This window comes from Callorhinus ursinus, unplaced genomic scaffold, assembly GCF_003265705.2.
Source record: "Callorhinus ursinus isolate GAN/ISIS: 27379988/994484 unplaced genomic scaffold, GSC_fseal_2.0 scaffold61, whole genome shotgun sequence".
NCBI lineage: Eukaryota > Metazoa > Chordata > Mammalia > Carnivora > Otariidae > Callorhinus > Callorhinus ursinus.
Window position 1 is genome coordinate 5,687,830 of NW_027397123.1, and position 17,377 is coordinate 5,705,206.

Below are 17,377 nucleotides of genomic sequence, written 5' to 3' on the forward strand. Positions count from 1 at the left end.
CTGGCCTCCAGATGCAGGGACGCAGGTCTGGAGCGTCGGGACAGGAAAGCCTGTCATGCAGAATCACAGCCCCACAGAGCAGCCCACTCTCAGTCTGTATTTACAAAGCAGAATCTTAAATGAAGGCTTCAGAGGAGTTCAGAGGACAGGGTCTCGGGTCCGGGAGCTGGCTGCTGTGTCCTGTCGTCATCACTGTCATGGTTCATCAATTCTGTCCTGACTTACTGCTCTGATTCTTACTAGAGACGGGGGCTTGTTGTTGACAGCTGGTCAGGTGCTTCACTCTGGGGTGGGGTGGCACCTGCAGGTTCCAGTAACATCGAGACGGATCCCTTGCGCCCTGTTCCGTGGTGGGCCCACAGCTCCTGCCCCGTTGCAGAGGAGGAGGCCAAGGTCAAGGGGACGGGCCTCACCCGCAGCCCCCCAGCCGGGGAGCCGCAGAGTTAGGGGGCAACCTCGGGACCTTTGGACCCCAGAGGCCCTCCACTTCTGCATTTGTCTCATCACACATAGGGGGTGACCCAGGCTCCCAAGTGTCTTTGGTTTTCTGTGGTTCGAAATGGAGCCTGATACTATAAACTACTACGTGGAGACACCTGTGCTGGGAGGCCTTTGAGATGCCTGGAGCCTACTCCATCACGGAAGGTGGCAGGAAGCTCCTTGTGTCGGGGAAGGGCTCCCCAGGCCAGTTCTATGGTGCTGACCCCCAGCTGACTTTGGGCAGCCTCGGCCATCCGTGACAAATCACAGCTGGGAAGCAGCTCACACCTGTCTTTTCTAAAAGAAGGCAGGAACCCCCACACCGCAGGCCATGGTTGGTCACTCGCTGTCATGTATAAAATGCAGGTGTCTGATAGATCTCTTCTCATGCCCAGAGATGACTCTGCTTTTAATTATTGAGAAGGTAGAGCAAATGGTGGTTCCCCTGAGAAAGGGGTGCTCAGGAGAACCTTGAGAAGTGCTTCAAGGCATCGCACTCAAGTGCCGTGCCAAGGCTGGTATTCGTAACAGGAGGGGAGCCGGCAGGGTGGGGGGCCCATCTTGTGCACTTTCTCTCCTTTTCGGCCCCAGGCAGATGTTGGGAGATGCCAGGGTCACCGGCTCAGATTCGGGCAGGACGGGTGTGAGAAACCATTGTGGTGGCACGGTGATGGATGCCACCTGCCTCTCGGCCTTGGTATTGGGAGGCATCAGGGAGTGGCGGGGGCTGGGGTGGCACCTCTGAAGGGACAGCTGCTACGTGGGACTGCTGGTCCAGAGTTGCTGGAAACTCCTGATTGTGCAGGAGGAGCTGCAGATCCATGGTGTTTGTGAGCTTTCCTGATATTTACATTTGAGAAACAAGTTCAGATTTTTAGACACGTTGCCAGCCACCAAGTTGCACCCTTGTTTCAGATGGCCGTGAAAAACAGTTGCTTTTAAAGATTTATTTATTCACTTTGGAGAGAGAGAGCATGTGTTGCGTGCAAGGGGGAGAGAGTCTTAAGCAGACTCCACATGGAGCGTGGAGCCTGACATGGGGTTCAGTCTCATGACCCTGAGCCAAAACCAGGAATCGGACGCTTAACCGACCAGCCAGGCACCCCAAAACAGTTCACAAGCTTGGGTGCTTGCAGGGTGAAGCCTAGCTCCCTAGAGCAGGGCAGGCTTGGTTAAGGACTGCTCTGCCCCTTTCTCTGGCCCATCGCCCAGGCAGAGTAGCCAGCAGGCCTGGCTGGGGCCCTGAGCGTGAGGGTGCATGAGGGGTCCTTGGGCAGCCTCTGAATGTCCTCAGGGGAGGGTCCCTGTGCACAAGGCTCTGATCAGTTCTGCCTGTGCCATCTCCCTCAACCTGCCAGAGAGGCCTGGCTGCCCAGGAAATTGATGCTGGCTCCGGGATGCAGCATGTCAGGGGCATTTAACAGCACTGGTTTGTGAAAGCTGATGGGTCCCCAGTGGCCCCCACTCCGTGGAAATGAGGCCCAGAGTTGACAGAGCCGAGCTGTCCTGTGTGCTGGCGCTGCATTTGAGCTGGCTACACACAGGCGCATCCCGTCTCCTTTATTTCTGAGGCGTGGAATCGGGGTGTACTGAGGAGAACATAGTGCTAATGGGTCTCCATGTGGAAGGGCGGACGGAGCTGCCAGGCTGGGAGAGGTTTTACAACCGCAGAGGGAACCAGGGCCCACTCAGGCTGTCGTGATCAATCAGAGATGCTGTCTTGCCAGGACTGGCAGACACCCAGCTTGCTTGGTGTGTCGGCTCTCGGCCCGTCTACACATCAGGCTGCGCAGAGAGGCCTACTTTCTCCATCATTCCTAACCAGCACATCCCGAGCCATCGCTGAGAGAAAAACCACCAGACCACACATTTGTGCCAAGGGCAGTAGCACGTACCGTCCCCGGGTGCCTGCTCGCTCTCCGGTATTGCCACTGTCATTGACGGAGCTGTTCTGTGCTGATGAATGGAGACCCTTCATGTCGACGTGACAGCACACCCAGGGGCCTGACATGCACAGTTCTTGTTCCTTTTAATGCATCCCCCCTCCTCCAGGAGGACCTGTGAGAGTGGCAGGGATTCAGCTGAGCTGTTGGTGTGTGCAGCACAGAGGCGGGGGGGAGGGGGTTCAGTTGTCCTCATGGCAGGAGTCAGAGAGGAGGGTCCGGGGAGGCGGAGCCTTGTGTGCCGTGGGGTGAGGGCGGTTGGCACACATCTGGAGGATCGTCTGGCCACCAGCGTCAAAACCCTCAACGAAGCGTATGGCTTTTCACCCAGGGGTGTCACTGGGTCGCTTTCTCTCTCTCTCTCTCTCTCTCTCTCTCTCTTTTTTTTTTTTTTAAGGAAATACATTTTTAAAGGACTTTATGGTAAGAAACTAGACTTGTATAGACGAGTGTTCATCAGGGTCTCTCTTACACTAGTTAATCGCTGGAAGTTGTTTAAGTGTCCAGTAGAGGAATGAATGAATAAAAAATGAACTGTGCCGTGTCCATTAAGAGAGCCATACAGCCGTATATTCAATTCTGGCCTCTGCTCGTTTTTAACCATGAACCTGGACAAATGATTGAACCCGTCGGCTTTCTCATTTGTGAAATCTGGACACAAGTAGCCCCAACTTCCCAGATGGTTAGATGAGGTGATGTCTGGAGGGACTGGTACAGGCCATGATCAGGGGGCTCGTTGGGCGTTTCCCCTCCCCTGGCAGTAGTGATTGGTAAAAATACCGTGGCTGGAGAATACTTCATCTCAGGAAACAAGTGAAGTGTGTAACTTCATATGATCCAGATGTCATTACAGATCTCTGTTTTTATGTGCAGAGATAAAAGGTCTCTGGGGATGGGATTGTAGGTGTATTTTATCTTCTTACAGTTTTCAGTATATTCCAGGTTTTCTCTGGGAGCCTCTCAGTATTAAAAAACATGTACATACATATGTCAAAACTTATCAAAATGTGCACTTTAAATATGTGCATTGTAGAGCCTGTCAGTGATAGCTCAGGAAAGCTGTTAAAACAACAAACAACAAATCCTTCTCCCGCTCGCCCGTGTCAGGGTGTGAAAGAGTTTTGGGGGGGGCTCAAATACAGCAGGGGCCTCTTGATGCAGGGTAGACTGAGGCGTGGGGGCCAGGAGAGGAAGAAAGTGCTCCCACCAGGGTGCTTGGCGCTCTCGGGTCCAGATGTCATGGCTAATGCAGTGTGGTGGGCACTTTGCCAAGGGAATGGGGCAGGAGATGAGGGAGTGAATGAATCTGTCTGGGTAACAAAGGGCTTCACTATAGCTGAGATGGGGAGGAGGCATTCTAGGCAGGGGTCAGAGCCTGAGCAAAGGCATGGAAAGATGAGGTTGCACACTCATTCATGGGGTTGGGATAGGAAGCAGCCAGCACGCAGGGACATGAGCCTGAGTGGGTCAAGGTGGAGGAGGGATGGAGAGTGGAGGTGTGGGGTGGGGGACAGAGGGTGGGATTGGGGGAAGCTTCCTCCACACAGTCTAGGAGATGAATGGGGGGCAGGGAGGGAGGCGTCTGCCCTGGGGACAGGAGGCTGTTGGGATCAGTGCCTAAGAGGTAGTAGGAACAGGTCTTTCAGGAGGGAGTGGCAGATGGACAGAGGTGCTGGCCTCGGGGCGGAGGCGGGGGGTCTGGCGGCATGGAGCCTGGGATGTGTGTGGGGCTCGGAGGCAGGGCGGCATGTGGGAAGGTGTGCCGGTGTAGGTGTGAATTCCTGTCTGCCACTTGATAGCCACGTGGCTTTCAGAATTCCTTTGGTGTCCGTGAGCCTCGGTCTCCTCATCTGCAGGATGTGGACAACGGCATCACTGCCTGGTTTTAACCACCGGCTCCATAAATGTGAGCTGATATCGTTAAGTCATGGTGGTGTATCATCTCCATCAGATGTCTTTGCGATTGCTCTAAAGTGGATTTTTCTTTCTGACCTTTCAGATCGCCAGTGTCCTGACGTCACAGAGCCCCTCTGTCCTCCTCACTTTGGTAAGTGGCTGGTGTCCAGGGATTGGACACTACGGGGAAGGGTTTTAGGGAGCTGCCCGCCTCTGCAGAGGATTTGGAAACTGGAGGAATGGTCATTGGGCAACACGTAGCGACACCTCCTTCAAGGTGGCTGAATACATCCGGGACCACGTCCTCCATCCTCCAGTGTCCCTGGAATGTGCCGGGTCCTGGCAGAAGACACCACGCCTACTCCAAGGGTTAAAACCCAGCTGGAGAATGTATTTGTGTCAGGCCGAGCTCACAGAGTTTGTGGATGTAGAATATCAATGTGCTTCCACCGTGTGTCACCTCCATTGTTAATAGAATTTTAAAGACACACCTGTCGTGCATGTCTGCGAGGTTGTTGGGCCCTTTGGCATCCGATATAGAATTGGGTACACTGAATGACCTGCCACGGCCTGGGGGTGGGTCGGGGTGCCCGGTGGGCCCCTGGCACCTTAAATAGGGCTGTGGCGGCCCTCCGGCAGTGAAATGGCTCAGAGAAGAGCCAGCTTTCTTGCACTTTTTTGACCTTGGGGAGTTTCAAATATGGAGAGTGTACAACCATTCTTCCCTCCCAAAGGGACCCTTTTCTCTCGTTCATCGATTCTTTTTCAGAAATAGTTCTTCTTGGTTGTTTTTTTTTTTAAAGCACTTCACATGGTGTCTTTTTTCCGCTCTGCTGTTTTGATGGCCGAGCAGGAAGATTACGTGAGATGATTGTGGTCGGAGATGGCCTGGCGTGTTTTCTTTGGGGGGCATTATTCAGCGTTGGCCTGCTGTTCTTGAGGAAGAAGGGCACTTTGGAACGCCTTGCCTCTCTGGGGATGGCACGCTTTTCTCTGAGTCCTTTTTGTCTCCTTTCTTGTCTGAATTCCACTCTCCTCCCGGTCAGGGAAAGGACAGGGATGTACCACAGCTCCGTGGTGTCACTGAGAAGCGCCCTTCACGCCGGAGTCGGGTCCTACCCACATCTCCGGGAGGGCTGGATGTGACAGTGCTTTTTGGACCCCATCAGTGGGGAGTGTGTGCACACCTCCAGCCTGAGCTGGTTTTAGCTAAGTGATCTGAGGGAGGAGGCTTTCGTGCACCTGAGATGCTGTTTGTGCAGCCCTTTCCTCTCCTCCAGGTTCAGGCTGCAGCAGAGAACGGACAGCTTGCCTTTGAGCAGGGGTGGGAGGGCAGGCTTGGCTGGGAGTTACCTGAACGGCAGGAAGGGATATGTTTGCTGGGCGGGGGTGGGGGCTCCGGGTTCTTCCCCAGTCCTGAGGCTGGATGGAGGAGGCGGGCCCTCCCCTGTAGGCGGTGGGGACCCTGTGTGCCTGCCCCACCCTTCATGCTCCCTCTGTCTCTACAGCGTGGCGTCAACACGGACAGTGGCAGTATCTGCAGGGAAGCCTCCTTCGAGGGCATCAGCACGTGAGTCCTGGGGCCCCTGGAATGGTCTCCCTCCTCCCCCTCTCATCTCTTCCCCCGCAGGCCTTGCCCTGTCTGCAAGCTAGACACAAAATACATGAACAAGAGGATGCTAGGAAGGAGTCGGATTGGGTATTATGAGGAAATGTTTAGAAAAATGATTTGCCTAAGATCACTTCAACTTCTGCTTTTCTGTTGAGCTCCATAATGCAAGTGCAGACCTGCCCGGGCTTGGGGAGCACACACAGGTGGGGGCCTACTCTCCTTCTAGAGCCCTGCTCTCAGCTCTGTGGTCCTTGCTCTTCTCAGCCCCTCTCCTCAGTCCTGGCACTGACTTCTCCCAGCCTGAGTCCGCTGTTGCCCCAGTCTCAGAGAGCGACCCCCTTACCTGCCCTCGCTCCCCCCCGTTTGGCTCCAGGCCCATCCTCCAAACCCTGCTCCCCCTCCTGGGCCTGTCCAGGCAGGAAGGCAGATGTGGGGCCTTGCCCTCCTTGTCCCCCTCATATCGAGGCCCCTGGAGAGAGCTTCCTGCTCCCTGGGCTGTGTCTCTGGGCCGGCTGGGGACTGGTCCTGGGGGTGGGGGGCGGTCTGTGGGGCTCCAGGCTGCGGCAGAGGAACCCTTGAGGGGGGCACTTGCTCCCCCAGGCTGCTGAGTGTGGCTGGCCCCCAGCCTTGCTCCTGGGTCTCCATCCCCAGCTCCTCCCCCACCGCACTTACTCTGTGCCACTGCATCCTGTCGTCCTTTGGTGGACCGAGGCGGTGACAGAGGAAGCGCCTAATAATTATGTATGAGCCTGAGCCACAGGGAGTTTGTGCATCTGTGTGATGTAGGGGTGATTAGGAAGGATTATGAGCGCATAAATATGTATCGCTCCCCCAGTGATAAGAGCAATGGGATGGGGGCGAGTATCAGGTTTGCTTCTCATTGCTCAAACCCCTGCATCCTCTTGGGAATTTCCCTGGAGTAGCCATGTGCTCGCTTTTTGAAATGCTGGCCATGGAGCTGCCATGTCCCCCCAGGCCCTGGAGCCGAGCAGAAGGCGTGGGCCCAGCCTCCCTTGGTCCCCCAGCCCTGCTGAGGTGCCGCTGCCTGGCTCACCTGACTCGACCAGCACCAACATCTGTGTTCCTGTGGGCTGTCCCCTCCAGCCTCCGCTAAGTCCCTGCCTCGTGGGGAGGGCCCTGAGTGAGAGGAGGGAGGTCACCTCACTTAACAGAGCGTGCCCTCTGAGCCTCAGCTCCCGCACGCATAATGGTGTTGCTGGGGCTTGCACGGGGCGAAGCAGGATCCTGCTCTGCCCCGGAGCCTGGCATGGAGCTGGTGCTCTAGAAACAGGTGTTCACTTGTTCACAAGCACATCCCCATCAAGCCCTGTTGCCCCCCTGAGCCTTAGTCTCCCCATCTCTGTGCAGTGGGCCGGGTGGACTTCGGGATCACTGATTATAAGATTCCCGATGCCAGTGCGTTGCAGGTTCTTTGCCGGCTCCCTCCAGAGGTTTCTGGTGCCGAGAATGCCTCCCCAGCACCCCAGGAACAGGTGTGGCGGTATGGGAGGGAGCTCTGGATGTGACCCCTGAGAGCAGAGCTCAGCTGGCCGCTCCCCAGGTTTTCCCAGAGAGGAGGCGTGGGCAGATTCCAGGGCCATCACAGTCAGTGGGCCGTGGCAGCTGAGGCCTCTTCCCTAGGAGGAGTCCTGCTGTGAACGGGACCTCAGCCTCTGGTCCCTGTTGCTCTGTGGGACCCCTCAGCCCCTAGCAAGAGCCCAGAGGAGCCTGTGCTCTGCCAAACCCCCTCCCCACCCAGTCGGCATTTAGAAGCTTTTTTGGAGAGCCAGGGACTGCCTTAACTTTGCCGGTTCTCCCCAGGCCCTGGCCGGGCCCTCTTCGATCTGTAGTCCAGTCCAGATGGGGCTGACTTGGGGTACTCCCCAGCTGCTCGCTGCTGGGCTGAGAGCCTGCCCCCTGCCGCAGGCCAGAGGAGCTGGGGGATTGTTTCCATACCCATGTGTCTTGGCCAGTGCACCGATGCACCGCTGGTGAGAGCCCTCCCACATGTGTCTCTGCTTCAGAGTCCCCTGGCCTGCCTGTGGTCCTCCCTCCCTTCCCTCTGGGGCACCCTTCGAGTAGCTCGGCCCTCAGGGGTTGCTCTGTTGGGTAGGAGCCTGCAGTGGGTGCCCCTACCCTGCATGCCACGGGTATGACTTTGGGCTCCAGTCTCTGCCTCCAGCTGCCTGCTGGAAAGTCCTGTCTGTATTCCTGGGCTCTGGGTGCCGCTCGGTCCCCTGCCTCCCACGCACCCTGGCTGCCAGCACCTTGACTTGGTCCCCTCGTGCCTTCTGCCACTGTCCTTGAGGGCTGCTGCAGCTCAGCCACATTCACCTGCCTGCCTCGTCTCCAGCTGCTGGCTGTGGATAATAATAGCCTGTTTCCTGAGCAAGATGAGTCTTGCTGTTGTCCCACTTTCCATCGGTGTCCATCACTGGTTGCTTCTTACTGCCCTAGTAAAGCATCTTATTCCTGGAAATTTGGGTTTTGACCCTTTTGGACTTCTCTGAAACACCCCACATCTTGGATTTTTGATTGACCTGCTGTGGCAGAAGTTCAGGTTTGGCCTCTAGGTTTCTGCTGATGGGCCATCCCCGGCCACCTTTGTCCCTTGGCCTGGGGGGAGAAAGGAGCTTCTCGTAGAGCAGTGGCCTCACCTGTCCACCCAGTTAAGAGCCTCTTCACCTGAGCTCCGGCTAGCCCTGGCCACAGAACAGCTGGGTGGACAGGCGAGGGTAGGGGGGTGGTACGGAGGGCATGGGGCTTCTCCCTGTGGACTCCCTCCCACAGCTGCCTGGAGCAATTGGTTCCTGTAGGCTGGGAGCAAAGGGCAGACATGATAAATCTTTGCTAGCATCTGAGGAGGTAGACTTCTGAGCACATTTTCCTGAGAGAGGGAGAGAGAGAGGGAGGCCGACCCTGGAGGAGAAGATCTGCAGGGGCCAGGTGGCTCATGGTGGTGCCTACCTGCCAGGAGACAGTTCCCTCCAGAGCAGGCAGACTGCCCAGGAGCCCTGGGTCAGGGCAGTGAGTTGCGGAGGGCTCAGTTTCATGTCATTGTCTGAGAGAGAAATATGGTCGATATTTTACATCAGCTGGTTGTTCAGGATAAGCATATTTCTTATCTTTTGACATTTACTTAAATTGCCTTGCATATTTGAAGACAATTGGTTATAAGTTAATTCCATTTAAATAAGCAGTTAAATATGAAATTGCTGAATTTGGGGGGGTTGCTAATATAGGGATATAAATATTCAAAGATGTGAATTTTAATTTTTTTTTTTTAAGATTTTCTTTATTTATTTATTTGACGGAGAGAGAGACAGTGAGAGAGGAAACACAAGCAGGGGAAGTGGGAAAGGGAGAAGTAGGCTTTCCCACCGAGCAGGGAGCCCTATGCCGGGCTCGATCCCAGGACCCTGGGATCATGATCTGAGCCAAAGGCAGATGCTTAACAACTGAGCCACCCAGGCACCCCAAAGATGTGGATTTTTTTTTTTTTTTAAGATTTTATTTATCTGACAGATAGAGAGCGAGAAAGGGAACACAAGCAGGGGGGAGTAGGAGAGGGAGAAGCAGGCTTCTCGCCTAGCAGGGCGCCCGATACGGGGCTCGATCCCAGGATCCTGGGATCATGACCTGAGCTGAAGGCAGACGCTTATCGACTGAGCCACCCAGGCGCCCCAAGATGGGAATTTTTAAACCCAGGAAATAGAGGCACTTTGTTAAAACCTGATGATCACAATGAAGTGCCGGTCTGTGGTGGGCGGACTTGGCTTTGTGGTTACTGTTAACTTGCGTATCAAGTTACTCTTGGTTAACTTGAGCTTCTCATTATGGTCCATGGAATCTCCATGAGGAGACAGGAACCCGCCCCAGCCCCTAGCAGGGGAAGGCAGTGGGGGGGCCCTTGCAGGGCATGTTCTCCGGTGGGCCTCACCTCCTTCCTGGAGTTAGAAACTGCAGGGAGAAGGCCAGGGGCTTGGGGCAGGGGAGTTTGGGCCCATCCTGCTCACCCTTTGTCACCCATCCCTCAGGCTGAGCCCACCAGGGAATTACCCTAAGCTTCCAGGACACTTGCTCCCCACCCTCTTAGGCACTGGTGGATTTGTTGTTGTTTTTACCCAACCTGATACATGCTTATCATAGAAAATGCTAACTAGGATAGAGGCAATGGGGCGGGGGGAATGTCTTTTGGACTCTTCTGTGTGTGTCTTGGGTGTTTCTCTGAGTATTTTTTGTATCCGAGTGCCCTTTTGTGTGAATCTATGTGTTTCTGTATGCATGTATATTTAGGGGTCGATCTTTGTGTATTAGTCTAAGCATATGCCTGTCTGGGTTTGTGTGTGTGTGTGTGTGTGTGTTGCATATACATCTGTGTGTGTCTGCCTGCGCCTCTTCCTAAGTGCGTGCCTGCTTGGGTGTGTGTTCATCATGTTTGTTGTGTTTGCAACTGTGTGCTGGGTCACTTTGCTGCTCAGGTGTCTGTAGGAGCATGTGTGTATGTGTACGTACATTTTGTAAAGTGAAATTTTACTGCTGTGTTTTCCTGCTGAGTAGATAGGCCATTGCTTTTCCCAACGTCAAAGTGACATTTGGGGAAATGGGAGACAGAGTCTGTGTTGTCGTCTTGATTTATGTCATCTGCTGCTCTGTTCTTGACTCTGAACGAGGTTGGCTGCCTGTGGTCTCTTTTATATTTCACAAGTAGGGCTTTTATTCTGCAACATTTCAGGTGACTTTGAGTTGGCCTTATTTGTGTAGTTAGGAGTCCCAAAAGCTTTGGAGATCTGGAGTCCTCCTAGCCTGTGAATGCCCCCTTCCCACTTCTCTCCTCTGTCCTTCCTTCTTCAGTGGGCTCAGCCAGCCGTGGGGGTGCCAGCTCCATAACCACGGCATTAGATAGGTGTTTTCAAACATCAGTAATGGGGCCATAGAGAGTCCCTGCTTGGTCATAAGCCAGCATGCCCTGTGTATAATAATCCTGACCTGAGATGGAGCAGGGCTTAGAATCCAGAGGGTTGAAGGCTTGCCCCAGCTTCTCTGCCGAGGCCTGTATTTTGTGCTGGGCCATGCCATGCTTCCCCAGCTCTCTCACTGCCAGCTTGAGCTCTGGGTCACACATGGTGGGCCCTGACCTGATCTTTTTGTGTCTCCCAGGGTCCCCTTTCTAATTATGTTTATCTTGTCAAAGAACAACTTTTGGCTTTATAGATTTTTCTTTATTTTGTGTTTGCCTTTTATTTCATTGATTTCTGTGCTTTTTAATTTCCTTTTAATTTCTTTAGGTTTGTTCTTTCTCTAGCTTCTTGAGAAAAAAGAAAGGGACATGCTTGGGGATAGGAGTTTAGATCATTGTTTTCTTTCTTTCTTTTTTTTAAAGATTTTATTTATTCATTTGAGAAAGAGAGAGACAGAGCACAAGCAGGAGAGGCAGAAGGAGAGAGAGAAGCAGACTCCCTTCTGAGCTGGGAGCCTGACGTGGGGCTCGATTCCAGGACCCTGAGATCATGACCTGAGCTGAAGGCAGATGCTTAACTATCTGAGCCACCCAGGTGCCGCATAGATCATTGTTTTCAGTGTTCTTTTCCACTAAATACCTTTTCCTCTGGGCATTGTTTACCTGCGTTTCCCCAGTTCTGATATTTCATGCTTTTATTTTCTAATTTTGTTATTTCCTTTTTGAACAGCACATCCTTAGAAGTCTGTTGCTTAATTTCCAAACAAATTGGGATTTTATAGTTTTCCTCCTGTTACTGATTTCTTGTTTTTTTATAATAATTTTTTTATTATGTTATGTTAATCGCCATACATTACATCATTAGTTTTCGACGTAGTGTTCCATGATTCATTGTTTGCGTATAACACCCAGTGCTCCATTCAGTATGTGCTCTCTTCAGTACCCATCACTGGCTAACCCATCCCCCCGCCCCCCTCCCCTCTGTGACTTTTTAAAAATTTTTTATTCTTATGTTAATCACCATACATTACATCATTAGTTTTTGATGTAGTGTTCCATGATTCATTGTTTGTGCATAACACCCAGTGCTCCATGCAGAATGTGCCCTCTTTAATACCCATCACCCGGCTAACCCATCCCCCCACCCCCTCCCCTCTAGAACCCTCAGTTTGTTTTTCAGAGTCCATCATCTCTCATGGTTCATCTCCCCCCTGACTTACTCCCCTTCATTCTTCCCCTCCTGCTATCTTCTTCTTTTTCTTTTTTCTTAACATATGTTGCATTATTTGTTTCAGAGGTACAGATCTGTGATTCAACAGTCTTGCACAATTCATAGCGCTCACCACAGCACATACCCTCCCCAATGCCTATCACCCAGCCAGCCCATCCCTTCCACCCCCCACCACTCCAGCAACCCTCAGTTTGTTTCCTGAGATTAAGAATTCCTCATATCAGTGAGGTCATATGATACATGTCTTTACTGATTTCTAGTTTAATTCTACTGTAATCAGTGAGTATTTTCTGTATCTCAGTGCTTTGAAAATTGTTGAAACTTCCAGTATATGATGACTATGATAAATGTTTCTTGTGTGCAGTTTTGAACAGAAGTGGAGAGGAAGGGCCTTGTTCCTCATCTTAGGGGAAAGCTTTTCATCTTTGACCATTAACTATGATGTAGGCTGTGTGTTTTTTGTAGATACCTTTATCAGGTTGAGGAAGTTCCTTTCTCTCCCTAGTTCATTGAGTGTTTTTATCATGAAAGGTTGTTGGATTTTGTAAGATCCTTTTTCTACATCTGTGTGGTTTTGTTCTAAATTCTGTTAATATGGTGTATTATATTGATTCTTTTTGTCTGTTGAAGTAACCACATTCCTGAGATAAATATGACTTGGTCGTGGTGTATATCCTTTTGATATGTTGGTGGATTTTGTTTGTTAGTGTTTTGTTGAAGATTTTTTTTTTGTGCCAGTGTTCATGAGAGATTTCCAGCTATAGTTTCTTATGATGTCTTGGTTTTGGTATCAGGGTAATTCTGAGCTTGTAGAATGAGTTGAAAAGTGTTCCTTCCTCTTCCAGTTTTAGTAAGTTAAGAGTTAATGAAGGATTGGTGTTAATGTGTTTTTAAACATTTCGTATTCATGATGAAGGCATTTGATCCAGGGCTTTTCTTTGTGAGGAGGTTTTAATTACTAATTCAGTCTCTACTTCTCATAGGTCTATTTGGATTTTTTTTTTTCTTGTATCGGTTTTGGCAGTTTGTGTCTTTAAGAATTTGTCTTTTTCTTTTTTTTTTTTTTAGAGATTTTATTTATTTGAGAGAGAGAGAGAGAAAGCACAAGCAGGGGGTAGGGCAGAGGAAGAAGGAGAAGCAGGCTCCCCACTGAGCACGGAACCAGACATGGAGCTTTATCCCAGAACCCTGGGATCATGACCTGAACTGAAGGCAGAAGCTTAATTGACTGAGCCACTCAGGCATCCTGGAATTTGTCTTTTTCATCTCAATTATCCAGTTGTTGCCATACAGTCGTTCATTATATTCTCTTATAATCCTTTTAATTTTTGTTAAATCAGTAATAATGTCCCCTTTTTTATCTCTGGTCAGTAACTTGAGCCTTCTCTTTGTTTCTTGGTCAGTCTAAAACTGTCAGTTTTGTTGATCTTTTCAAAGAACCAATTTTTATCCCACTGATTTTTCTCTACTGTTTTTCTATTCTCTATTTTGCTTATTTCTGCTCAAATTTTTATTATTCTATTCCTTCTGCCTCCTTTGGGTTTAGTTTCCTCTTCTTTTTCCAGTTTCTTTTTAAAGATTTTGATTTATATTTGTTAGAGAGAGAGTGCACCATGTGTTGGGGGAGAGGGGCAGAGGGAGAGAGAGAGAGAGAGAGAGAGAGAGAGAGAATCCCAAGCAGGCTCCATGCTCAGTGCGGAGCCTGGTGTGGGGCTTGATCTCAAGACCCTAAGATCATGACCTGAGCCGAAATCAAGAGTCTGATGTTCAACCAACTGAGCCACCCAGGTGCTCCTTCTTTTTCTAGTTTCTTAAGGTAGAAGAGTAGGTCATTGGTTTGAGATAACTTTCTTCCTTTTTAACATTGGTATTTTTGGCTATTAACTTCCTTGTAAGCACTACTTTAGCAGCATTCTGTAGGTTTTGGTATGTTGTGCTTTTGTTTCCATTCGTCTCAGTATTTTCAGTTTCCCTTCTGATTTCTTCATTGACCTATTGGTTATTTAAGAGTATAAAATTTAATTTCCACAGATTAGTGAATTTTTCTTCTGTTACTGATTTCTAATTTCATTCCAATGTGCTTGGAGGACACACTCAATATGATTTCAGTCCTTATAAGTTTATTGGGAGTTGTTTTATGGCTTAACATACGATCTATTCTGGAGAATGTTCCATGTGCACTTGAGAAAATGGGTATTCTCCTGGAGGGTGGAGTAGTCTGGAGATGTCTGTTAGGTGCAGTTGCTTGATAGTGTTGCTTAAGTCTCCTATTTCCTTGTCAATCTTCCATCTAGTTGTTCTATCCATTATTGCAAGCAGAGTATTGAAGTCTCAGGTATTGTTGAGTTATATATCTCCCCTTCAATTCTGCAGTTTTTGATTCCTATATCTTGGGGCTGTGTTGTTAGGCACAATTTATGTTTATAATTATTATGTCTTGTTCATGAATTTATCTTTTAATTTGTATAAAATGTCCTTTATCTTGAGTAAATTTTTTTGTCTCAACCCTTATTTTGTCTGATATTAATAGAGCTGTTCCAGCTCCCTTTTGGTTTCTCTTTGCATAATACATCTTTTCTTATCCTTTCATTCTCAACCTGTTTGTGTTTTTGACTCTAAAGTGTGTCTTTTTAGAACATTTACTTGTATCATGTTTCTTTTAATTCCTTCTGCCAGTCCCCGCCTTTTAATTGGAGAATCACATCTATTTACATCTAAAGTAATTGCTGGTAAGGAATGACTTCCTTCTGCCATTTTGTTACTAGTTTTGATATGTCATATGTCATTTTTGTTCCTCAGCTTCTCCATTACTACTTTCTTTTGTATTTAATTGATTTTTTTGTGATACATTGTTTTTATTCCTTTCTCATCTCCTTTTCTGTATGTTTAAATTATTTTCTTAGTTATTACCTGGGGGACTATAAGTGACCTCATAAACTTGTGACAGTCTAGTTTTCGTTAATGTCAACTTAATTTCAGTAGCATACAACAACTTTGCTTCTGTATAGCTCCATGTTGTCCCCTCCTTTGTGCTGTTGTTGCATACAGATTGCATCTTCACATGTTCCATTAGTCAACACAGATTTACAATTACTGCTTTATGCAGTTGTCTTTTAAGTCAGAGAGGTGAAAAAAGGAATTACAAAAAAATACATTTGCTCTGTTGCTTTACTTGCCTATGTAATTATTTTTATCGATGCCTTTTTTTCTTCACGTGGATTCAAGTTACTCTAGTGTTCTTCACTACAGTCTGAAAGATTCCCTTTAGGATTTCTGGTAGGAGAGTCTTCTAGCAATAAATTCTCTATTTTTGTCTGTCTGGGACTGTTTTAATTTTCCTTTCATTTTTGAATCATAGCTTTGCTGGATATAGAATCTTGGTTGACCCTTTTTTTTTCTTTCATCCTACTGCCTTTTGGCCTTTATGGTTTCTGATGAGAAATCCACCATTAATCTTACTGAGAAGTCCTCGTATGTCATGCATTTTTTTTTTCTCTTACTGCTTTCAGGATTTTCTCTTTGTCTTTTGACAGATTATATGTCTGAGTGTGGGTCTCTTGGGATTTAGCCTTTTCAGAGTTTATTGGGCTTTGTGTATGTGTAGATTCATGTTTTTCATTAAATTGGTAAAGTTTGGGGCCTTTTTTTTTTTCTTTTCAAAAATTCTTCTCCTTTATCTTTCTCCTTTTTTTCTGGGACTCCTATTGTGTGTATGTTGGTATACTTGACAAAGGAAGCTGTGGCCTTTAGGTCTGCCTAGTGAGAGTAGAGGATGGTGTTTTGCAGCCGAACAGCATGTTCTCTGACTGCGCCTAGAGCACTTGGCCTGCCTGCAAGTCTGCTGCAGGAAGTGAGCAGCAGTCCTTCTATGGGCCCAGGGGTCATGAAGTTAAAGCTTGGGGCCCTCTCTGGGTCATGCCATCTCTTGGTATGCCTTAAAAGAGGTATTTCTTGTGGGGAGATGATAGACCATTGAACTAATAGGCTTGATTTGTTTTTCCTCTACAGGTTTAATGTCAATAACACCATTCTTCATCCGGAAATTGTGGAGTGGTGAGTATTGCTTATGGCTACTTTGGCTATTTGTTGTGCTCCGCTCAGGAAGCTGAGAGACCCTGCCCCATCTCAGAGAGCCCCTCAGACAAGATAGTCCCTAGAACAACTCTCTTCTCTGTTTTTTTCTTTTTGTGTGTGTGTGTGAGTTGGTCTGACTTTCCAAAAGGGCCTGAGTCACTTGAAGGTCAGTTGAATTTTTCTTATCTTTTATTTAGGAGACTTTTAAAAACTCCTGCCATGAATGAGCCACGCTCATATAGCTCAGAGTAGATAATGAAAACAGTGAAAATAAACATCATACATAATCCTGTTACCAGAAAGGTAAACATGTTTTCCTTGTGTTGCTTCTGTGTCCTGACAAGCTGGCATCCTGTTGTATGTGTTCTTATGTTGCCTCCGTTCCTTCCGTGCTGATACTGGCAGCCTGTACGTACCTGCAGCATAACTGGTTTCTGTTAGGTCACAGCAGGGCAAACCTTCTCAGGTTGGGCATCATCACCTCTGCGGGCCCTGGAAGTGGCCCTCCCACTCAAGCAGGCATTTTGGCCTCAGACTGGAGACTCAGTTGTAGGGCAAGAGAGGTAAGTGGTTGCCATTTAGGAGGCTGCTGCAGGATCCAGGTGGCAGTAGAAGGGTAGTGTGACAGAGTTGAGAGTAGAGTGGTGGTCAAGGGGAACACCCCTGGGAGGAGCTGGCTGTGACCTGGGTGAAGGCTGGAGTTGAAGGTGACTCCAGTTTTTTGTCTTGAATGGCTGGGTAGTGTGTCAGTGGGACGGGGATGGCTGGGAAGAGCAGGTGCTGTGGCCGATCAGGGACTTGTTTGGGCTGTGTTGAGTCTGAAGCAGGTTCCAGTGGGAGCGAGGCTGGGCCAGAGGTGGAAATCCAAGCACCATCACAGGCATTGGTACTGACCGTGAGAGCACTGGAGGGTAGCCCTCCAGTGGCAGCCACACTCACTCTGAGGATGGGGCCTGTGTCCTTTCAGCACACAGCCGCCTTTTCTTGTTTTTATAAAGTAACTGATGCCTGGCCCATCTGTAGCTCCCAGTTGACAGAAGAATAAATCCTGGATACTCAGGAATGGGCCCGCACCCACTTACGCCCCGCATGTGACACTCCCTCATGGCGGCTTACAGTTTGGATGCTTTGGAGACCGTGCTGGCTTGTACGCTCCAGCATCTCCTAAGGAACAAGTCATT

General features: G+C 49.4%; 1 protein-coding gene across 3 annotated transcripts in view; it reads left to right on the top strand.

Moving 5' to 3' along the window:
• Positions 1-17,377, top strand: part of PEPD (peptidase D) — a 111,235-nt gene that overhangs the window by 19,098 nt on the left and 74,760 nt on the right. For all 3 annotated transcript variants that reach the window (XM_025854325.2, XM_073885423.1, XM_073885422.1), the window contains exons 5-7: positions 4,423-4,470; positions 5,828-5,889; positions 16,131-16,175. In XM_025854325.2, the coding sequence (XP_025710110.1) occupies positions 4,423-4,470; positions 5,828-5,889; positions 16,131-16,175 (155 nt within the window). The remainder of the gene's footprint in view (positions 1-4,422; positions 4,471-5,827; positions 5,890-16,130; positions 16,176-17,377) is intronic.